Source organism: Indicator indicator, chromosome 21 (assembly GCF_027791375.1).
Source record: "Indicator indicator isolate 239-I01 chromosome 21, UM_Iind_1.1, whole genome shotgun sequence".
NCBI classification, from domain to species: Eukaryota; Metazoa; Chordata; class Aves; order Piciformes; family Indicatoridae; genus Indicator; species Indicator indicator.
Window position 1 is genome coordinate 7,327,755 of NC_072030.1, and position 24,644 is coordinate 7,352,398.

The 24,644-nt window shown below is 38.7% G+C and overlaps 1 protein-coding gene across 1 annotated transcript in view; it reads right to left on the reverse strand.

Annotated features, from left to right (window-relative positions):
* Nucleotides 1-1,333, reverse strand: part of CSTF3 (cleavage stimulation factor subunit 3) — a 48,034-nt gene extending 46,701 nt beyond the window's left edge. Inside the window, exon 1 of the mRNA XM_054390314.1 lies at nt 1,099-1,333. Within this exon, the coding sequence (XP_054246289.1) occupies nt 1,099-1,128 (30 nt within the window). The 5' untranslated portion in view covers nt 1,129-1,333. The remainder of the gene's footprint in view (nt 1-1,098) is intronic.
* Between the last annotated feature and the right edge of the window lie 23,311 nt (nt 1,334-24,644).

Consider the following 24,644-nt stretch of genomic DNA (forward strand, 5'->3'; position numbering starts at 1 on the left):
AGAAACAGCCCATTTTTATAAAGACTGACATTCTAAAAAGAAAAGCTTCTTATGGGAGCACTAAATCATTAGCTTAATTTTTTTGCCAGTGTTATCAATCACTCTTGGCTCAGTGAGGAACTTTCATCCCTACCCCCTCAATTAATAGTGATTTTAAACATAGCTAACTATTGAAAAGACCTGTTTAGAGAAATTCTGCCAGTAAGGAGGAGATAATTAAAAAGATGACGTGTAACACTCTGATTGCACCTGTCTAGAAAATAGTAAATTATAATAAATGCATATTCTCAAAAAGAGAAAAAAAAACTGCCCAAATTAAGAAACAGTAGTCATCTCCCCTCCACCCCAAAACTACAGTATGAAGATGAAAATTCTTTATTAAATAAGCCTGGTTTTATTATTTCTAATTTACAGGTCGTTTAATACCTTATTCTGGAGGAAAAGGGTATTTTTAAAGCGGCATACATCCTTATAGGTCAGGCGCGTATGTTCAGCAAACGTTCGCTTTACAAAACACGGCAAATGTCTCACTGTAAACACGTTTCCAATGTTCTTCCGGAGTGCGTGTACTCAATGAGTAGGAATAAATGACCGAGGAAAGAGAAACCTACTGGAGTGACTATTGTCCACTTTGACGTGATTTAAAGTTTGCTTACCAGAAACGCAAAGGCTAAGAGGTTTTACCGAGGGCGGACACTGGGAGCGGCTCCACGCACCCGCTTCCCCGAGCCCAACGCTTCATTAACCGGAATACACGCGAGTTTCTTAAAATGGGTGTGTGCTGTGGGGGAGGGAAGCCCTACGCCGACCGTGTCTCTGAGGAGGCCGGCAGGCTTCCTGAATGCAGGGAAGAGGCAAGGGCCGCACTCCCGCACCCCGGCCACGTTTCCCTTAGGCCTCAGGGGGACTCGCGCCGCGGCCGTCAGCACAACGGCAGCTCGGGGCGGCGGCCGATCCAGACGCTGCGCCAAACAGAGAGCCCCGCCGAAGCCTGTACAGCCTGCACACCGAGGAGCCCGGGGTCGGACGGCCGCACCCCCACGGCGGTCCTAGTCTTCCTTACAGAACGGCCTACGACCTTCCCCTCCTCTTGCTCACCTGGTCGCCAGCAGTTCCCTCTCCGGACATGGCCTGCTAAAACAAGTCTGGGGCACAGAGGCCCCAAACAGATTGAAGAAAAACAAAAAAAACTTCAAAAGCGCTTAGTTATTGCCACTGCAGGCAGCTTCCGCCAGTCACTGCGGTCCGCGGTTCCAGCACCACTAGTAACAAAATGGCGGCGCAGCCCTTCGAGTCCGGCTTTCAGCGAGGACGAACCGCCGCTGCGCCTCGCGGGTGGCGCTGGGAAAATCAGGGGCGGTGTTGAGTTACCACGGGAGGCGGCACGCGGTAGGAACTGCGTCACAGCAGCGCGCGGGATCGAGGCGGAAGTGATCAGGGAGTCCCGCCCTGTGGGAGGTGCCCGAGAAAGGCTGTCATGGCGCGGGTGGGACGTTGGCGTGGCACCTGTGGCGGGGGCTCGCATTTATCCGTGGCATTGTGGGAGGTAGCACTGTCTGTCTCTTGCTGGGCAGGGACAGGATGAAGCATTGAGGTCCGCTTAGGGCGCGACTCGAAGGGTGGCCTGGAGGCCGCAGTAGCCGTACTCATGGCGCTCGTAAGGGTGGGCGTTTTCTCATCGCTCGGTTGCCGTTTCCTGGCGGACCACTGATTGTTGAAACTGAAGGACAGCATGCAGAAACTAGAAACTTTTGGTGACCTCTAGCTTTGTCCGTACGAGCTTCTCATGGGCTACTTAGTTATCGAAGCGTTGCCTCTTGAACAGCCGCTCCTTTGCAGCAAGCCGGCCCTCTATCCTTGGTGAGGTAACATCAGCAATGTCTGCTAGCAGTAGACCTACTCCTTCCACCTTACAAAAGCCCTTGATAATCAAGGAGGCAAGTTCGAAAGACAAGCCAAGAGGCCGTTGTCCCAAGCGACCTGAAGGATGCAGGAAGCTGCTCCCCCCCTAAAGCTAAACTTTCCTTACAAAATATTCACCAGTCTGTCTGTGAGAGATGGGCTTTGAATCAGCTACTGCAGAGAAACTCTGCTATATGAAACAAATTCATTGGAGGAAGCTTGGCAGATACCAAGGTGAAAGCTGACTTGGCTGTCTTCACAACAGCAGTGTAAGTGTTCTTGAAATTGTATAATACAGTCATGTTTATGGAGAAATACTTGGTCTAGGTTGATGTTAGCACTTTTAGGGTTCCTTTTTATATAATTTTCCAAAAGACCTTAAATGACAGTAAATTGGAAAGGAAAAAAAAAGCATAGTCTGTAACCTCTTCTTTTGAAGCCCCAAAAAGGGGAACAAACAGTAAAGATTTGACTAATCATTGGAGTAAGAGTTTTCATCTCAGGATTGAAAACTTTTGATTTTATTCTTCAGAAATGAAACACATCATCTTTTGTCCTGTTATCCAGTTTCTTAGAGAATAGTGAGCTTGCTATATCTTGTGGGATATTTATTCCATATCACAACAGACTTTAGAAAATAGTGGATGCATAAATAGAATTTCTTTCCAAAAAAGTGCATTTTCTTTTCCATTCTAGGAAACAATTCCTTACAAGTAATAACGTAAAGCAATGCTGGTGAAACTTCAAATTAGATAATACTATTAGATAATAATATTCTAGGTCTACAGTGTCAGCTGTCTTAGGGGGTGAAATTTTTTTCAAGGTTTTTTTAATTCTAATTTTAGCTACTTCTGGTTTTGCAATTGCCTTCTTTAATAAAATGACAAAGGTGGCTTTGAATGATGACAGCAACAACAACATCTTGCTTAGGTCATTTAAGACTTTTGCTTCTTACCTCCTAAAGCTTCTTACTCTACCTAATAAAATAATGTACTGTCCCATACTTTGTGTTCTTGATTTATGTAATGTCATGATAGAACAGACCTTGGCCAAAACCCCAGCTGCTGTAAATACAACTATTTGTTGTATTTACATATGGCTATTCCCTTTCTTTCTCGTGTTGCTATGACTAGCTGGAATGAGTTGCAGTTCTAGTACATGGTGTTAACTCTGATTCGTTGGAGAAAATTAAAAGGAGCACTAATGTGCAGAAAGAAAATTGAATTTTAAATTCATATTGATATGTTTTGCCTTCCTACTTCAGCCCTAACAACTTGCATTGTTTTGCAGTTAAATGTGAACTCTTTAACAACTGCAGGGTAATGAAGATGTTTATGTTTTGATGTGAATCTCACAAGGCAGTGTTACTTACAGAACCTGTGTGTAAATGATAGGTTATGTTTCAAAGTAACTTTGAACATGTTTCCTTGTCTTAAGCTAACCCTATTATATCTAAACTCTAAATTTAAGTTTTGCATGACTGTAACTGAAATTTGGGCCTCATCCAGAGATTTACTGGCTTGAGTTCAGTTGTGTTGTAAGTTTACTGACCCATTTGATAGGCTGTTTTGGAGCTTTCTTATTGATGGTATGGGAGCAAATAATGGGGTTGCAGCAGTGAGGCTTACAATGACTACTTGTTTGCTAATTCCTTTAGCATAGCTCAAATATTGTTTTAGAATGTGGCTGTTTCTTCCCTTGCTTCTGAAGCTGAGTCATCTCAAGTGGAGTAGCTCAAGGCTTCTAGCCTGAGGAATCTGGAGCAGTGAAGATGATGTGATTACAGGCCTGTGTGCTTGGGAAGGCTGCACTTTAATTTTCATAGGGTTTGTGATATCAAAGCAACAGGACATTGTTAATATGTACTGTGCTGTAGTGATCCATGTTTAAGTTCAGTAATTGACATGAAACTTAATGGCAAGCTATGAGTTAACAAGTAAATCGTTGTGGATTATGCTGAGTGTTGCAGAAATTGAAAACAAATCTGAAACTGAGCATGAATTGAAGACTACTATACCTACAGTTCGGTGGCAATTAAGTATTCCTGCTTAGAAAAGATAAGACAAAAAATGTGTCACTTAGGAAAAAAAAAAACAACTGGAAAAAAAGGAGTTTTTAAAAACAAACAGATGTTGAACCTTAAAGGCTGCCAGGGCAAGATCTTGGCAAACCATAAAGTGGAGCAAACTTGAAAGGAAACTGATTTCATGGAGTTAGAGCAGTGGTTATCCAGAAGAGCTGGCATACGTGTCTTCCAAGTGATTTTGGCTACTACAGCAGATTATTTTTTAATACTAGTTACAAAATCGCAGGTTTTGTGTCACCCTTTTAATGCAGCTCTAGAATCACTAAAAACATAGTTCAGAAACTTTTTTTCAACAGGATTTTCTCACAAATATAATTATGGCTGCTCAGTGCTAGAGCGAATCTTTACAGCTCTTTGACTTGAGCCACCCTATTAATTTCTCCATGCTGAATCTCAAACTACCTGAATGCAGAGGATGCTGGCAGTTGTCCTCCCCAGTCCATCATTACATTATTGTGGGCTTTCTCACCTCTTCTGTGAAATAGATTTCAACATACAGAGGGTGAAGGCACGTGGACCTGAAAACTGAGAGACTCTCTCACTTGTAGGTGAGGGTGATGGTGGATCCTGTTGTTTCCTCAGCTGAGAGTTCTGTAGTACTTCGGTACCCCATAGAGCTCATGATCTGTCCTTTTCTAACTTGACAATGCCATGGGAATTCTGTGAACTAAGAAGATAGTCTAAATTTATAATCCAATAGGCCATAATTAAGAATCAATCTCATCTTTCTGCCAAACTGGTTTAGCTCTCCATTTGATATCCATTAGTTTAGAGTTATATATTATCTATTACTTTGTAGATTCTTTGGAAAATTTGGTGGAATTAAATGAAATTTAAAGCTGTATTTCTATCTCTGTTTATACTTTCATGATGAAATATTAAGCAGTGAAAATAGTGCTGAAAGTTGTTTAAGCTGACAGGTGGATAGCCACAGAGGCAGAGTTACTTTTTTTTTTTCTTCCTTAATATTTGTGGGCAGATATTTATGGATGTGGCACTAACAGTCTACCTACATTGAGCCCAACATATTCTGAATGCTTTGGGTGTATAGTGCACATGCAGATAACTTCTCCAGTGTGTGCACAGTCTCATGTGTCCAGCAGTGAGAAATTTGTGTTGTTCCTGCATGCCTACCGCCAGGCTGCAACAGTGTCCAACTGTCTGAAAATTGGAGAGAGGTGAACATCCTTCAGGCAGAAAAACAGAAGTCTAGAAACACTGAAATTGCAGAATAAGGTAAAAAAACAACCAACCAACCAACCGCAAAACACAAATGAAGAATCCCCCCCAAACCCCCAAACAAACCAAAAGCTAAACCAACAAAAAATCCCCAACCAAGTAATGCTGGTTTGTCTGTGTACTGGGTTAAAGTGGAGTTAAAGTACAAATACAGCAGTACAGTTTGCTAACTGAGGCATTCTCAAGTATGCCTAAGTATTTTTGAAGTAGCAAAAATGTGTTTAATGACCACTACCATGGCTAGATCCCTTCTTGTGGCTTATCCGTGTTGCTTTGTGACCACTGCGTGTCCCCAGCACTGTGGCTCACCCGGGAGGTGGCAGACAAACACTGCTCCGACTGGACTGGAAGAGGCAAGGGGACAAGCAGCACGTACCTGGCAGCTGCCCAACAGAGAAAAAGGCCTGGCAGTAATCTGGGGTCTAGATTACAGGACGTTTTCCTGCCACATTACTATTTGACATCCGAAGTGGCTTTCTATGAATCCCACTATGAGTCACAGCTTGCAACAATGAATCATTTTAACTTTGCCTGACTTTAGGAAAAAGTTACACATATCTTGGTTTTAGGAGTGTGATTAGTAAGGGCAGAAAGTAGAAGCTTATGGAAAGAAAATAGAGGCATCAAAGGATGATGATTGGAAATCAGAGAGATAATTTGCTGGCATTTAGCATAGTAGTCATCATCCAACAAACAAAAAAGAGGGCAGAGTGAGGTGGGGCAGAATGTACTTATTTGTAAATGGTGTTGCACAATTTTGCATACCAGTGTTCCAATGCAGTTGTTTTCTAGTGTATGCTTGCTGTCTTTGTAAATGCATAGACAGAGCCTTTAAAAATATAGTGTTGATTGCAGTTATTTCTTAGTGTCAGTGATACAAAATTTGTGGTTATCTGATACTAGAGTGCTTCCAGAAATGTTCGTGTTTAACAGCAAATAAAATTTGCTCTCCAAGGATAGTGTTACTTGCACTGAAATGCCTTTTACTTAGCTGAATAACCCAGTCATCATAAGATGAGAGTGTAAAAGTTAGGTTTATAAGATTTTAGATGGTACTCATTTTCATAGTATATTGGAGTACATAAACACAGAACATCATAGGTTTTCACCTCAGGCTTTTTGGATGGAACTCTTGTTTTCTTAAATACAAGTTGTCCACAAACTAGGAAGTTCACCCTGCTAACATAAATCCTATCTATTCCAGTGCTGTGTTTGTGCAGCCTAGAGAAACAGGAAAGGTGGAACTGGCCAACCAGTCCACCTGTAATGGGGGTGGGGAGGTTGCTATGCAACTGTAGTATTTGATGTTTTACTTAAAAGCTCAGCTCCAGGAAACAAAGGTTTACATAAGAATCAATCAATCTTTCTTTCTTCTAAGTTAGTTTCCTTCTGTTATAAAACAAAGCTTGTTTGTGTAATCCAAGTACTTTGCCAAATCTCAGAAACGTAGAAACAACGTAAAAGAAACTGAAGTTTAGGGTGTTTTAATCTCCTTATTTTAGGCAAGCTTGATTTACAAAACTTGGAAATGCCATATTCTTCTGGTGCTGGAGTAATGATTGCTGCCTCCATCCATGTATTTGGTGTACAGCTTGATCCTCAAACTTTTCCTTGCCTCAGTTATCTTCAAAACCTGTTGTGACTGTCCTGTGTGTCGCACCTTAAGCAACACTTGTCTTTGATTCAGCTGTTGTCAGAGTTTATGTTTATCAAAGTTTATTTTGAAGAAATAACTAATGTTTCTGACCTCTGCACAGATCTTCACTGATAGTGTTATCTAGTCCAGACTTAGGCCTACACCCTGTGCTTGAAATAACAGTTCCTTTTGACTTTATCCCTCTGTAAATTTGCCTTGGTGGATTGCATGCTCTTTGAATAAAGGATTATATTTTCTTATTTATCTATAAAGCATCTGGGTAGTGTGATGATCAGATAAGCAGACAGTTACATTTGCACTTAAGGTTAACTGACAATGCCAGGATCCTTTTCTGTAGAAGTTAGGTTTCACGTCAACAGAGCCATGTTCTCTAACAAAAGCAGTGATTCCAGGTGTCATTGTGTGCTGTTTTTTTAGTAAGTTAATAGGGACACAAATCTAATGAGGTGCTTTTACATTCTCTTTATTAGCTAGCAGTGAGGCTACTATATTTGAACCTCAGTCATGATGCCTCAGCTAGAATGCCACATGCTAGAATTTGCTTTGGTTTTGCATTTCTGAAGTAGCATAATGCTATACTTTGAAATCTCAGTTAAAGCAAGTGTCTTGGCCTAAATATAAGAGAAAATATCCTCTTCTGGGCAGCTTGAATTTCATATTGATTGTACTTAAATCCTACATGACATTTCATTTAATGATTCATTCATGCATTTAGTTTATTCATTGTGTTATTTTGACCACTTTTAAATAATAATACATGGATGAGTATTTACTCTGAAAGAGTAATTTCATTTTATTAGCCTACAGAGGGCAATGAGGCGGAAAAGGGAATGTCATGCTTACATATTAGCTCTTGTTCTGAGCATTAACTTCCCAAAGACTGAGGACAATTCCTGGGGAAAAATCCTCCCTGTTTATCAAATAGTGTTTGTGCGTTGCAATCACTATACACCCCTCAATGGTGAGCTGCAATAAGCCAGGAAGCAGTTCTTATCAGATATTATTATAATTTTAGTTCCATATGTGTGTATTTACATGTAAAATTACCCCAAATGTAATAACCCTGCAATGATTTAACAGAAAAAGGAATATCATGGCTTTTAATTTATATTTGTTGGTTCCTTGACCAGAAATGATCTACCTTTACCTCCCATCATTCAGTCTTTCTTTTGCCATTGTTCTTGCAGCAAAAGCTTCTGTCTGCCAGAATTATGAATCCATTCTGCTGTACAAACCCCAGAATTTCAATGCAAAGATGATTGAAAATTAATTAATCCCACAACTTTCCTGTTTATTCCTGTAATTCATTAAAAATTATGAGCACAGGAGGGTATGTGTATTGTAGCTGTTTGGAAATGCTGCCAGACCTGACGCAAGGTTTGAGAGTATTGGTAGGGCTGGTTACTTTGTAAATCCAAGTTGCTCCCCTTTGCAACAACTATAGCTTTCACAGTAACGAATATATTGCCAGCAGATCTGAAACCCATCAGCAGTGATTGTTTTCACAGAATGGTGGAAACATGCTTTTGGCCTATTGTTTGGGTGCTAAAAGTGCTAGGAGACTTTCTTACTAAGCTGTATGCACATAAAAAGCACTGGACCTACCGTGGGTTGAACATCAAAATACGCTTTCTGCAGTGGGTGCTCATGTTCTAAGTGAAATACAGGCCGTGTAAGAATCTGTCAGAACGGAACCAGTTTGATTCATGGATCTCTGTCAGTGCAGTCTGACGAAGTTGCTGCTAATGCTTTTGTGGACTTCAGCTCTCAAACAGCTTCTGAAACTCCCATTGTTATCTCCTAGCAGAAATGTTGCATGGCTAAAATGCAAGAGGCCTCTATCTTAGCAGTTAAGGAGAACAGAATCTGTTTCTATGTGATGTTGCAGCCTATCCCTGTGTTAGCTTTTCTGCTACTAAGAAATTAACTTTGAGGACCTAGTTATACTGTGGTCCTTGAGGTGAATAGAGGAGTTATATCCTGATGGCTTTTGGGTGCAAGCAAGAAATAATGTAAAATATTGTGGTCGTGCATGTTTAGGAATGCAAAGCCAGAGAGCTCTATTTGTCTGTGTGCTGATGAGTTGGAGAGTATGGCTGCAGCACGAAAACTATCAGCAATAGCGTGGTGTTCTGGGGGGGTTATACAATGCTTGTTCTTGGCTAACATACTGAAGACATGTTTAGGAAGTATGATAAAACATCTGATGAATCTGCATGTGTGATAGACTGAAGGATGAGATGTAATAGTGTCTTGTAAGTCATTGGCTCGTCAGAGGAAATAATTATGTTTAGAAAAGCTGAAAGACAGCAGGTTTGGCTGGTTGTGTTAGAGTACTTAAAAGACTTAATGTGTTGTGTATGTTATCTAGCTCAGTGTACTTTTTTCCAGTGGTATCTTTGTCCTCCCACTTTGCTTTCTGTTTCTTCCTTTGCTGCATGACTCATTTTTATAATATGCTTTTGTTACAATTATCTGCTGCTTTTCATAATGAATCCTACTCCTTTTGCTACTCCTTTTTAGGTTTGCTTTGAAAATTCATGTGCTTATGAAGTCATGATTCTTGTTGCGTTTTTCTCGCAGAGGCTAGTGCTCTGTACTAGCTACCAGTGTTACAGAACCCTGCCTATGCATCTTACCAAATCATTACATATCTTTTCTCTTACAAACCTGTATAATTCAGTAGGGGAAAACACTGCTGTATGCACCAGCCAAGTGAGAAGGCAGTGAGAAATAAAAGCTAATACCAAGCATTAATGAAGAAAAATGCTACTGCTTTAAATAAAGTTGTGACTCTTACAGTCATGATAAATTTTCACACCATATTTACTCTTCAAAGTCCATAGAACAATACTGTTACAGCTTGTTTTATCTCTCTCCTTTGTACTTACAAGTCAGAGAATCTGTCACTAAAACCGAAGTGCTGCTGTCCAAGAGAATGAAGTAGTTAGATTAAATACATTTTTAGATGTCTGTATAGCTTTTTAAAATGCCTATAAGTGTATCTGCCTGCATCTATTAAGTGGAGAAGGCAACTGCAGTTTCTCTTTCCCAGCTGTATTTCATTCGTTCTGATTTTTGTGTTTAATCTATATTAAAAAGGAGGACATATAGCACATGATGGTAACAACATAAACATTTATAAAACTCAGATATAAGGTGTCTGGGTGAAAAGGTAATATCAGTTCTGGATCTGGAAATACAGACTTTTCCTCCTAAATCTCTTATTTCATAATGTCAAAATACATTTTAGTTTAGACAGGCTTTGAGAGCTATTTGGGCTGGTGCTGCTGTTTCTCTATACTCAGGGCATTGCTTGTACATTTTTCTCATATTTTGGTTACCTGACATAGGATTCTAGAAAAACTAAACTGTCACCAAATGTTGGACATAACTTATATACATCTAAGGTGATGTAGCATGTTGTCACAGAACCATCTGACGGGAGCTTTCTGGTAGTATTGCCATCTATTTCAGTAAAACATCTGAGTGACAGTGAACAAGTGACTGAGAAATTCCAGTAAGAAACAGGAATGAAACACAAGCAACTATTTTGAGAGAAATTATTTTATCTTATTTTTGTGAATTCAGAAAAAAATATTTCTAATGATTATCTGAATATATAGGATTCAGTTAATTTCTTTCGTGTTTTAGTTAAATTTTGAGTACATGCTTTCCTTGATTATTTTCTGAAAAGAAAAAGGTAAGAGAATATGAATGAAATGCAGAAACCAAGCAGAAGATGTAGTACCTTGGCCAACCTCATTACCTTGTTTGCTTGCTTACTTAAACTTTTCCTACTAATTTTGTTTTGAGTCCTTTCACATCCATTTCTGCTAATAATAAAAGATCTATCCTGCTTATTTCATTGCTGTATTTGCTGCTCTCTAGTTCTTCTTTACTACAGGCTAGCTCCTATAAATCAGCATATGAAATCCAGAATGTGGTAAAAGCAGAAGATATGTAGGAAACTCCAAACCCAATACACACACTCTGGTCATTTCTCTGGTATAGTCTGTGCTGGCAACTGTCTCACATTGGTCTGCACAGCACTGGAATTTATGCATGTCATGGATAACAGAACCTACTTCATATTCTCTTTCAAAATGTCAAGGTAAGAAGTAAATAGCCTCCTCCCAGACTCTACTGAAGTAGCTTTAGGACTACAGAGTACGTGCCATGGTGCTCATGAAATTGTGCCCTGGTTTCCTCGAGTATCCTAGTGTAGGAGTTGTTACTGAGGCAACACAAGGACTACTGTGCAACTCCCATAAAAACAAGTCACTGGGGTGTGTCAGGCGTCTTCATACACACACACAGTGGCTTGGATTGAAAATTGCCTTTTTTGTTTGTTTTAAGCAACCAAGAAAAGAAATTGGAAATAGTAATGTAAAAATAATGCTTAAAGGTTTTCTAAGTATTTGGGGTTTGTGTTACTTTTCTGTGCCATGCTTTGGATAGGAGAGAATAGAAATGCTGAGAATAGAAATGCTGCTCATCAGCTAACCTGATCCTGCATGAAGGTGATGGTGGGTGGCTTTACCAAGCAGCAGTCTTCCCACCTGTCAAATCTGATATTGAAGACTGAACAGGATCATTTCCAGGTAGAATTTGGAAGATTAATTTCTCCATTTTATACAGAGAAGTTTCTCCAAGGAGCACTAGTGTTTTGTCCGTGCTAGCCACAGGAAAGTGTGAAGCAACCTGATAAAGGATACAACTATGTTCTAAACAAGCACAGTTGTGATAGTTGAAGTGGTCTGCTGAAGTCACAGCTTTTACATTTCTCTAGTTAGCCCCAAATGAAAGAACAGTCCCTAATCACAGGCAGCAGACACAGTTCTTTCATATTAAGTCATAAGTTGCATATAGCTGTTTGTCTAACCTTATTGTCTTTTTGTGTCTGTACAAGCAGATATTAATGCACCTGAAAATAAAAAGTCTGAAGCTTATATATTCATCCTTGTTTCATATTGTAAAGCATCTGTTTATATATTTATGTATAAAAATATGCAAGACAGTCCCCTTTAACAGCAATCCCTGACCCATTAATTTGCATCATGTACAGCTGACTTTATTTATCTGCTGTTTATCTCTGTTCCCCAGAGTCTATTTGGTGTATTAACATCCATGTTGCTCTTGCTGGTAGCATGGGCAGAGACTGTAACTGGAATTACAAGGCACTTACAGGCTTCCTGAATATGCCATCTCTTGAGGAAAAAAAATATTTGCTCCTATCCTTCCTTGAAGCAGGGTGCATATAGATACTGTTTTATGGTGGCTTCCACTTGAAAGTCCCCCTGAAAATCCTTCCAAATGCATAAAAGGCAGGCAAACTGTACAAGTCATTGCCTAATACAGGTATACCTCCTGGTGTAATTTCTGCTCAAATCCTGTGTTTTAGAGTGTCTTTATTTATAGTGGCTGAATGTTCTGATAATAGCAACCTCATGTAGAGGGACATCTTAATGTAGTGGTGCTTGTTGGGTTGGCTGATTTCAAAATTGCAAACTGGTGTATCTTGCCAAATACTTGTTCCACGGGTGTCACAAAGGGATGCCAGAAATGAATGGTTCCTTTGAAATGCATCCAGATTTTTGTTGTTGGATTTTGAGGGGTATTGTAGTAGCTTTATTGCTGTGGTGCTGAAGTATGAGAGCATATATGAATTGAAGACCACCTCAAAAGACCTGGGAGGAAGCATATTTCAGTGAGTGCTTTGGCTGTGGTGTAAATACCTGTTGAAGGGCTCCATTCCAGGCTGCTTTTTCACTTGCTATCTGGTTTCCATACCAGCTTAGTTAGTCAACTCATTTCAGACTGTAGCCAGATGGTAAGATGGCTTGAAAGGAGAAATTGCTGCAAAGACTCTGAATTACTGATGTCCCTAAGCTTGATTAGGATAAAAATTCTCTTCATGATCATAACTATCTGTTTAAAATACTGAAACTAGAAGAGTGTTAGGATACTAACAGATGTGACAGCATCCTAAAAAAGGTTGGGCAGAAACAAAATCTATTCCACACAAAACATATGCAGAAAGGAGGAAATGGGTACGAATGAGGACTTACCTTGGTGGGGTGTCCAAGACAAACTTCTGTATCTTCTGAATGATTTCTGCATGGTCTGTTACCACCCCTTGACCTTCATGCAGTGGTTTTATTGTACCTACATGCAGGTACAGGAGACAAATTAGCTCTGAAAACCAAGTTCTATAGTAATTGCTTTAGACGAATTTTGATATTTCTTTTTTCTTCTATTTAGCCATGAAATGGAAGTGTACTGCTGATGGCTCCAGTATATTTTTAATTGAATAATTTATGTGGATAATAGGCATCCAGCAGCATTTTTGTTGGTAATCACTGGATTTACTAATTTCCCAGAAGGTGGGATGATTCAGAATCTTTTAATGTCCCAAAATAGAAGACAATGAAAACCCCTACATACAGAACTTGAAATAGAATTGAGTAGAAATGCTGAAGAATAAAAAGTAGAAAATGAGCTTGAGGGAAAATACCTAGGAGGGAGGAAGGAGAATACTAGTCCTGAGTACTAATAATAGTAAGGATACTTATGAAGTTGCATTTTAAAGATTTGAAGCTTTCCTTCTCTGCCACACTTTGCAAGTGACCAAGACAGAATCATAGAATAGTAGGGGTTGGAAAGGACCTCTGGAGATCATCTAGTCCAACCCTTCTGCTAATGTCCAGATCAGGTTGCACAGGAATGCATGTAGGTAGGTTTTGAAAGCCTTCAGAGAAGGAGACTGCACAACCTCTCTGGGCAGCCTGGTGCAGTCCTCCATCACCCTTAAAGTAAAGAAGTTTCTCCTTGAGTTCAAGTGAAACCTCCTGTGTTCTTTTTTGTACCTGTTGGCCCTTGTCCTGTCACTGGCCACCCTTCAAAAGGGCCCAGCCTCATTCTCATGACTTCACCCTTTAGATACTTATAATAAATGCATAAATGTCTTCTTTTAGAAGAATCCTCTGTGCTAATTTCTCAGGAGAGCTTTGCTGCTTGTTGCACCATTGGTGGACTTGGCTGGCTTGAGAGCAGAATACTCGCAGAAGCTAGGTGACTACTCTGTGATAGGTCTCAGGAGCAGTCACAAGTGTTCATATAGAGTGGGTGATGTACTACTTAGCACTGAAAGTTATATATGTACTAAGTATGTGGTGAGCTGTGTCCTGGTGAGAGGAAACTGTTTGAGGTTTTGTGGGAAGGGTTAGCTCAAATAATCAATGCTACTTCATTCCCCAAGAAAGCTTAGTGAGTAAATACACAACCTGAGTGTACTGCATCATACATCTATTAATAGTGATGGGGAGTCAGAGGCTCCAGAGCCACACCAACTCACATGTGAAATTGCATGTCTTTGGTGTGATAGCTTTCACCACAGTAGCAGGCTTCTAGGTGTAGACCACTAGTGTGCTATCACTTACTATGTGCTATCACTTACAGGCACTTGACAACAGCGGGGCTGCTGCTTGCCATTTTAATTAATTCCCCCAGTAACAAAGGACTGACACAAAACTAACCCTTTTCTCTCCCAAGAGCAAGAGATACTCTTTTAAGATTAACTTTTCCTCCTATGGAGGAGATGGAAAAAGAAACTCCAGGTGACAAATGTTAGTCCTGTCTTTTACTTGGCTAGGTGGAGACAGTCATGATGAGGTAACTGGGCATAGGATGGAACCCAAACAGAATAGGAAGTGAGTTACTAATCTTGTTTCCAGTGTCCATAAAACACGGCTGTTAATTAACCTGTATAATAAATACTCTTCCTACAGAGGTCTAGTGGACACCTGAGACTCCACTATTCACTTCAAAGAACTAGTGATCAAGTTCACGTTGGCACAAGCAGGGCAGGGCTGGATGTCTCGGCACTGAGCTTCTCTGCCGGGTTCTGTCTGCTGAAATACATGAGTGTGCGCTTGCAGTATTATTTGCAGGCTTTAATAAAAGCCATGCTGTACAAAGGCAATTTGCCAATTTGGAGCCACCCTTGGTTTGTGGCAAAAATCTGTCATTAAATTGGGAATATCTAGATGAGTCTTGTTAGCTTCCATAGAAATTTTTTAGAGTCCAGAATACTGACAAATGGGTCCAAGAGTTGCAGTACAACAGTGGGCAGGGTGTTCCACCAGTGTAACCTTAAATTGCTCCAACTCTTCTCAGGCTGTGATGCCTTCCAAGTGAAAACAGCATAGACTACCTGTTGCTCATCTAAGGAATGATGAAGGCCAAAGTACCTTATCACCACTAAACTATTCCAGATTAAATAAAACAATGGCTTTCATGAAATAATCCTGATACAATAAAAGGATACTTGCAGTATAATACAATATAGCAAAACAGCATTCATTGGAGCTAATTTGAACAGGACTCAACATCAGTGTGTCATGATAGCTTGGCAGCATCTCTTTGAGTTTTCCGAGGACCTGAATAGCAGAAACATTGCATGTCAGCAATACTGTACATTGGCAGAACTTTGAGGAAAAGGCTGCGTCTTGGATTGTGCTTGTGCTTACCTCTAGCAAGTAGTATAGTTGTCAATTTTGTATCTACTCTTCTGCAGACACCAAAAAAATATAGCAGAAGTAGCTTAACAGAAAGAAAAATGGGTTTGGAACTCTGCTGATGATGAGAGGCCAGACTCTACCTGACTTTCATGCATCAGGTGATACGAGAACTACTAGGAGCATCATCTACCCTTCACACAACAAATAGCAAGAAAAGGTGTATTAATTTCTCCCGCTGTGTATGTACACCTGGGGACCAATGTTGCCACAAAGAGGATTGGCAAGAGGACCAAGACAACTTTATTCCCCATTTAAGTGTCTTCCAGACATAGAAGGGAAAGGCTGCAATGCCTTCTGATCAAAAGCAGCAAATCTTTCTGAGTTTCACAGCATCCGTTGTTTTGGTGTTTGTGGGTTTGTTGTTGGTTGTTTATTTTGGGGAGGGGGGAACCTTGCTGTTCTTAGGGGGGAAAAAAGAAATTTAGTTTAATTGGAGTTTTTTGAGCAATTGTTCTAGAAAAGAAAACAAAGAAGTGAAAACATAAATACTGGAATTTAAACTAACCTACTATTTATTATTATTTTGAGATCTACTGGATGTCTGGCTACCTGCTTTAGTTTTTAGACCTGTATCATGATAGCTTTCACATACCTTCTCATACTGGCTTCTTCTGGGACTGTCTTCATAAAAGTACTGCTTTTCCCCCAAATCTCCATGAAGCATTACCACTGCAATGCCATGGGGCTTTGGGTTGTTGCATTTCTTTTCCTTTAGCATCATGTGTATTAAATACTTAACAAAGGGTTGATTCTGCAAGCTCTTAATACCAAAAGATTACACTGGGAATTCTTAGGCAGTGATTATTCATGTGACTGAAAATGGTTCACATAAATACATTTTTATAGGAATAAAATGATATGCCTTAAATATTTTATTTGATATATAGGGATTTCTGAAATAAAACTAGGCTTTGTTAGTAGAATTCAGGTATTAGAACTAATTGAGCCTTACTACAACCTGTCTTTTGTAAATTTTCTCACCTCCTGCCTTTTCCTTCTTTCAAAACTCATAATCCTGAGATAGACGGTTTTGAACCTGAATTCCAGGTTTACATAAATAAGGTGGTAGAGCCATGTATGACTAGCTCTGAATACACTTTGGGTTGTTCTGTGCTCCAAAAATGCATTCATTTAGTGCTTTAAAGTACAAGTGTGATCAAAGAACACACTGTTAATGTTAATAAAACTGCATTACCACAACATTAAGATGAATTAGGAAACAAATAGGTACTATTTAGTGCATTCAATCCTTTGAGAATGGATGGTGTCTGTATTACTTACTTCACATGATCAAAAGAAGAGTTGTCAATAGTTAAAAGTTGCATATACAAAACTATGGAAAGAATTGTATTCTATCTGTTTTCAGACATGTTAAATACACTTGAGCATTTTTTGTCCACACACTGACAGAATTATGAAGTTCAGATCTATGTCTGTACACCAGAGTTCACTTTTTGTTGTAATCAGATGCAATTTTTTATGGATGAAAATATTTGCATTTTCTGCTAGTTACTATTATCTTGGGCAGCTTGGGATTTAAGAAAATAGTTTGGTTTAGTGTACATTTAATCTGTTTTCATTTTCATAAGCCTGCCTGTCACTTGCATGGCATGTTATAAGATTGATCAAATGACATTGAATGATCATCTGCTATCTGATCCAGTGCCTTACTGCTTTAACATGCAAAAATTTTGAATTAAGGTTGCATTAAAAGGTAATGCTATCCTCTCATTTGCATATGCCAAACATGATGCTTAACTGCTTGAGAGAGAATGCTCTCTGTGTACTTTTCAGGTAGGCAGTAAAAGGGAAAGAAAGTCGTACCTTGAATTGTCTCATCTTCCAGTAAGGATGTTTCCTCTTCTCTTGTCCTGTGATTGGAGAAATATATAGGTTAGCCTTTAAGCTTCTGTGGGAAGCAGTATTCTAAGCAGCATTTCCTTGTGCTTTGTTGAACTGTCCCTGCATTGAAACAGAAGGGAGGAAAAGCTCTATCCTTGTTACTGTTGGTAGGAGCTTCATAGTAGTGCTGCTTTTTCACTTGAACATTTTTCTGGTGAATCATTTTATTTGGCAGTGTGCATTGCTTTATGCTAGTAGCAAATGATGGTATAAATAATTATCTCATAAAAATGAGAAATAACTTAGCTGCATCAGGTGCTACTCAAACTGCCTGGATTATCCAAAGAGAAGACTGAGCGCAAGTGGTGATACGTCACTAGAGACTTTGCTTGTCATTAACTTTATATACCTCCTTCCACTTCCAAATAATAAAATTCAAGCTAATAAAATCAGTATTAAAAATGTTATAATGGTCAGTTTCCCTTTTTTTTTTTTAAATTTTTTTTCTATAAGTTGCATATAAAGAAAAATCTATTTTAAAAGCCTCTGGTAACTCTTTGTCTTCCATCTGGCATGAAGAGCATTCTGGAGGGGAGGGGAAAGAAACAGACTACTGTCTGAGGTAAATTTGATAGTAGAAGACGGGATAAACCAAGAGACACTTAGACTAATTTAATTAATGCCATGGTGAATTTAAGAATATGCTGTCCCCCACAAGCATAAACATAGATCAGTAGCTGAATTAAGGCAGCAGTATTAGACTGCACCTGTTGGGTTTCAAACTGAATTCAGACCTTGTTTCAGTATTGCAGTTGGGACTGGCAGTTGCTGAGGGGATTAAATTATTTAAAGCCTTCAGCTGGCTAGTGTAGGCTAGCAGTATCTTATAAAACAATCTATTTTTTTAATCTCTTCATATGTTTGCTTTACTTAGTAAAACTATACATGACACACACCTGCCACGTTCTGAAGTTGTCAGATATTTTAAAGTTCTCAATTAGAGCAGCCTTTACAGAGTAACAATTTGAGTTTCTTTGACAACACACTTCTTGTTAGTCTGTATGTTTTCTTTGATGAACTCAAAACCAAACATGAAGTGTGCAGACATAAAAGTTCTTTTTCCACAGTTTCTTTTTAAAAAGAGGTTCATTTGTAAAGGCAAATGCTGTCCAAATACTTTGCTTGCTGTTACTGCTTGTTTTCTGATTTAAAAAAGAAACTAAGTGCAAACTGTTTGGAGCTCTGGAACTATTTTTGCAGGGCATTAACCAACTGTGTACACTAGTAAACGAGTTCAAAAATAAGTAATACTGTTTAGCTTGTTACATGATATGTCACTTGTTTCTAGAAAGCTAAGAGTAAGTAATGAGTAGTTACAATATGGATTGGATGGAAAAGCAATCTGGATAGCTGTGCAACACAGGATTAATTAGGTAAATCCTCTTAGGTTTGATTAGCCATTGCTTAGGTCTGCAGTTTACTTTGTCATTGGTTGCTCCTATTAGTGTCTTCTTTCTGCCAAAGTTTATTACTCTGGTTTCAGTTTTGCATCAGAGCATCTTTGTGTCAGAGTCAAGCGCCGCTGAATTAACTTACAACATGCCAAATAAGCAAAGTAACACCTGGAGTCAATTCAAATCTGTTAGCATTCTCTTAGGGTCTTTTTTATATTATACTTTTTATATGGATAACTTATGGCTTGCTCAACAGTTCATCTGTTACATCCTTTTACTTTGGCCTTTCATGTTAAGTTGCAGGACAAGTAGGCACATATGCTACTCTGCTAAAAAGGATGAGCAAATGCTTATTCATGGAGATGAGATGGTTCTTGCAGTCTGATCTTCATAGAAAGCACATTTTGACATTTTTGTACAACTTTTAATTTCTTTTTCATTACACTGCAAAACTGTAGTTTTACTTCTGTAAAATGAGTTTTTTTAAGTACCATCAGTACAAAGTACCTTATCTGACTGGTCTACTTCAGATCTTTTTCCTTTTTCTATAATGTATAGTGAAAACTTGAAAAATGTAAATATGTCGAAGTGTTTCACTAATTAGTGTTCCCTATCTCATGATCTATCTCAATGTTTCTGTTTTGTTTTTTAAACTAGATAATATACCATTCTTGAGGAAAAATAAACAGAGAAGAAACAAAAATTCTTAGAAATAAAAATTCTTGCTCCTCCAAGAGGCACGGAAACTACCAAAGAGACACTACAGGACTATAGCTAGATGGCTCTGCCAGCAGGGTAGGGGGGAAATATGCAAAAGGGCATGGAAGAAATTGAGCATTTCAGGGGTGGTAATCAGAGTTTTGTAAGTGCTGAGATTTTGTACTGTTGAACAACACTTGGTACATGTCAGGGCAAGGCTTCATATTTGATATGATACATGTAGCACAAATTCAGAAAGAGGAGTGTGTTTTCACTCCTTCTGCAGTGCAATTTGTTAGTTAGTTTCTTCTGTAAGAAAGTGTTGCAGATGAAATTTCATTTCACCTTGAATAACCTAGGAAGCTTGCCATCTTCATCTATGATTTCTCTAATATAGTCTATAATAGTGAATTAGGTTAGCTGCTTTCATGGCCCCAGACCAAACCAAAATAAATCTTAATTATAATAGAAATTTAACTCTGAGCATACAATGCTCTTTAACAGAAAATCAATGGAATATTGTTATTGCACATAAAGCCTGCAGGGAAAGATGAACCAGAGGGCTAGCTGCAAAAGTGGGAAATGTATATGATTAAATGCTACCTTTACAGCTTTCCCATGCTTAAAGCTAAAGGAGGAGCTGAGGTGGTGAAAGATGAGAACTATTGCAATTTGCTTCTGTCTGACTAACCCCTCAGGGACTGTTCCAGGAGCTACGTGGGCTTGGGGTACAGTGTGTACCCTGGCACACCTCTGTGCTGGAGGCTGTGATGGCAGTGGCACAAAACTGCGCTGTGGAAACATTGGTTCCTGGTGTCGATTTGAGCTATGGCACACGAGGAGGAAAGGAAGGGCTTTACCCTTTGAATGTGCATGAGGGAGAGCTCTGGAAATTAAAAAATAATCCTGCAGCCCAAGAGAAGTGTAGTCTTAATCCAGGATAAAAAAACATTGTTAAATGTGATTAATTTTAACAATGCTACATTTCTACAGTGTTGGTTGAGCTAACTGTAATGGTAATTATCACCTCATTCAAAGAATATCAAAGCTTTGCTCTTAGTATAGCCAATTTTGTACCTCCTGGCAGGCCACTATTATTTCCCCTAACTGGAAGGTGATTTTACTGTAAGCTTTCTGATGAGGGGAAACAATAGCACAATTTTTCCATTGTTTCTCTCTGATTCCTTGGCTGGCTTTCATTCCTGCCTTGTTGCTGTAGCACCAGGCAACACCACAGCTACGATGGACACATTCATGAAATGGCATCAGTAAGAGGAAATTCTTTAGGTGACTGCAAAATCTGTCACCCTATGCCTCTCATTCCATGACTGAAGGGGACAGTTTGAAAAACATTGATGAGTATTTGGCAAAATAGTTCAATTACTAGCCAACAGCTTGCCACTGGGGAAAGAAAGATGTGCTTAAGCCCTGGGGCATGACTATCTTCCTTTTCTGTCTGTCTGCTAGATGATGATGGGGTGCAGCTCCCCACATCCACTGTCATTGGTGGGTGTCACTTCCAGCCTGCTAAGAAAAATTTGAGATAACTGATAAATGTTATGAATACATGATTGACAGTAACCATGGTTTTACCAAGGCACTGCTTGGTCAGAAACTGGTGTGGAGGCATTGTCAATCAGCACTCCCTGCTGTGGGATGGGCTGACTGGGATGGGCTTTATGAGACATACTAATTTCAAAAGCTTTAATAACAGGGGAGTAACTACCAGTGGAAGAGGAAACAACTTTAAAAAAAATAGTTTTGTCTTTATAAGAGAAAACTGTAAACCAGACTGCACAGCTTGTGATACTTGCACATTACCAAGAGCAGGGATGGGATTATATTTGTAAGATTCTCTTAGAGTGAACTATTTGGAGAGTTTTGATTCTGATTAGCACCTACCTAGATTAGATTCAGCTAGTTTTGCATTAGTTGCCACTCTTTTCTGGGAAATATTGATTAAAACTGGCTTTCTGCTAAGAGAGTCTCATTCAGCTGAACTGGAAGGATTCATGCAAGTGTTTTGATTTTGTAGATATTTGTAATAAGTAATGTCAACATGTTATAATCAAACTGTTGCATTAAAATCATGTTTTTCTTCCAATATACATCAGCTCAATTACTTCTGAGGGTGGTCTTAATGGGTCTTAGGTAGAAAAATCTTCCTACAGATGTCAGAGCAAATGTTGTAATGAATGTGTTACCTACCTCCTTTCTAGGCACCCATTACCATCAGGCTAAGCAAGATCAGTATGCAGAGAAGGACAAAAGATAGACAAAATTATTTTAAGGAGTCTGAGGGAGAAGGAAAAATGAAGTGGATTCTTCATTGTGATTATTGGAAATAGGAATTTATGAGTTTTCTGTGGACTGAAATGAATTATTTGTAAGCAGCATTAGATATATTCCCTGTCACAGGCTACTTTTAGTGGTAAAGTATATGTTCTCTAGCTCAGATAGAATAATTCTCTCAGCTAATATTGATTTAGGATTAGAGTGAAAAATAGATTTCACTTTCTCATGTTAAACTAATTCCAAATCAAGTTTTAAATTAGAAGGTTAGAAAGAGGTCTCCAAAATAAATCACTTTAGAAGCTTCACAACTTCATTATTGTTTGCCTAGTAAACATCAAGCATTAAAAATTACACTCTGAAAAGAAACTAAATGAAAATTATTCAGAAAGGAGCTTGCCAAGGATGTTTTAATGAGTAAGTTGCATTCCACAGTCACTTAGTAAGGATAATAAGGTACAAAGGCAATACAAAATCTTTGTAAAGAGTGTAAATGCAAATAATGCTAGAAATGACCAAATGGAGTCTGGTAGACCAGAAAGTATTAGATATATCTGAAGCTGTTGTTGAAAAGATAAGCTTACTGAAATGGAAGTGGAAAAGGGTAAATAACTAGATTGTTTCAATCAAGATATTCATCACTGATCAGAAGTACAGATAGGAGCTGACTTATTACAGGACATGAGTTAACCAGCTCATTTTTAAGCCCCGCTTAGTGTAAAGGCTACAATCAATGATTAAATTAGTTTTAAGTGCCTTATGCTAAGAAGTGCACTGTTAAAGAACTAGATAGCTAGGTAACTTCCTATTGTATTTTTAGTTAAAGATAATATTTTGATCTTGGAATTCAAATTTGAGAAATTTGAGAATTTGAGAAATTTGAGAATGAAGAAGAAATTACTAAAACTAGTGCTGTTCAGTATCAGCTGCTGAGTGGAATGCTATTCTGGCTTAAAAGCCTCACATAAGCAGCTAAAGCAATCTTTCACACATGTAATAGATACAACTATTTAATAAAAAATTAATGAAGAGCTTCTCATACCCTGCTGTGAAATAGTTATGAGTTTCTAGTTTAATACATGAATTTGCATCTGCTAAAGAAATGCATTTAGATGGTAAAGAAGGTTTGATGGCTGATAGTTACATTTCATGTGTTACAACAAAAATATTGATACTGCTTTTAAATTCATGAGTAAATAGCTGTCATTATGCCAGGCTTATAAAAAGCTGATTTCCATGTCTTTTATAGCCTGTAATGATGAATTGAACCACACTGGCCATCCACTTATAAAAAAAATGTTTTACTTTTCACAGTAAGTTTTAATCTCCAAGTGCTGCCTTTTGACTGTATGTTAGTAGACATGGAATTAGGGCTTGAAGAAATGGGAAAAAGATCTGAGTGAATTTTTGATCCCACCTATGTAAGTGATGTACTTTTTGAACATCTCTGTGAGACTGGTATTGTATTTCTTGGCATACGTTTTTTTTTGCCTTTCAGGAGAGATAAAACATTGGCAGCCCCATAATAATGAATAACACTGACACTAGCAAACTTTCTTCTTTCAATAAATAAGGATTCCTGAGGCAGGCAAGCAGCTGGTGCACTGATACGACTGCCCATGGTGCTGGCCAACATTGTCTCCTTTTCCCTTGTATATCCTCTTTTTCTCTCTGAATCCATTTGTCATGTCTTGTTTGATGCTTAGCAATCTCTGTAAGATTTAATTCAGAAGCCATCATTTTGGTTTATATTTTAGGTGACGCCTGACCTTGAAATTCTGGTCCATAATTTGGGATACTCTGCTAATGTTACTGTCCCTGTCTGTTAAAATTAATATTAATATTCTATGTATTTCCACTAATTTCTGTTAATTAGTCATGTAGTCTAAGCATTATGTCATTTTGAATGAGTGTGATGTAGTATTTGTAACACACAAAGCACAAGGAGGTATTTGAATGAAAATGGAACTTTTACTATTGTTGTAGCATTGATCCTAATAGCTGTATACTTAAGAAATTTGATAAATAAAATATTTAGTGTGCAAATTTTCTTCAGGAATCAATAAGCATCTGGAGCCATATTCATCCTGCAAATAATTTTACTGACCATAATGGATTTGCACCAGGAATTCATGCAGCCAGCATTGCTTGTGTTGTGCATAATTGTCCATTAGCTTCCTTTCTACAGTCAGATGTTGGAAAGTTTATGCCTAGTGCTAGTGCTGCTCATCTCCTCTGCCTGTTCCTGAATGTATTATGATTAATGGCTAATAGTGCTAATGGTGATAATAATCATGTCGTGTGATTTACAACCACAAAGATGAAAACTAGGTATAAAATGAAACTCTGAGGTAGGAGGAGGAGAGCAAAACTATTAATAGGACTGGTTCTTTGCATGTTGACTGGAGTGTGGAATGCGGTACCCTGTGCATGATGCCCACCACTGTTGTCACAGAGACTGTGTTGAACAGAGTCCCTCCCTCCACCTGGGACCTCTGTCACAGGGGAAACCTGTAGGGTTTCTCTCCAAGCAATGACTCTGCTTCCACAGTCTGCATTGCTGCTTCACAAGATCTGTGCATGTCCATTCCGTGTTTTGTAATCTCTGCTTGAGTATAAATGATAAACTAGTGAACAAAAACAGTTGTAAAACTGGCTGTAGATATGTACACTATGTACTTATAGCTGAGAAACGAGTGCCTTAAAGTGCATTCAGTGAATTAGATGGTGTTTTACTCTGTGTAGATAGGTTGGTGCAAATGTCCATACCTGTTGAAGTACTGATTTTTTTTTTTCCTGCTGTTTTTCGTGCCTTAATTTTGGGGTATTTCACTTGCACTTTTAGCTATGCCTTGCTGCTTTTAATTATTTTTGTGAAACTTGAGTGATAC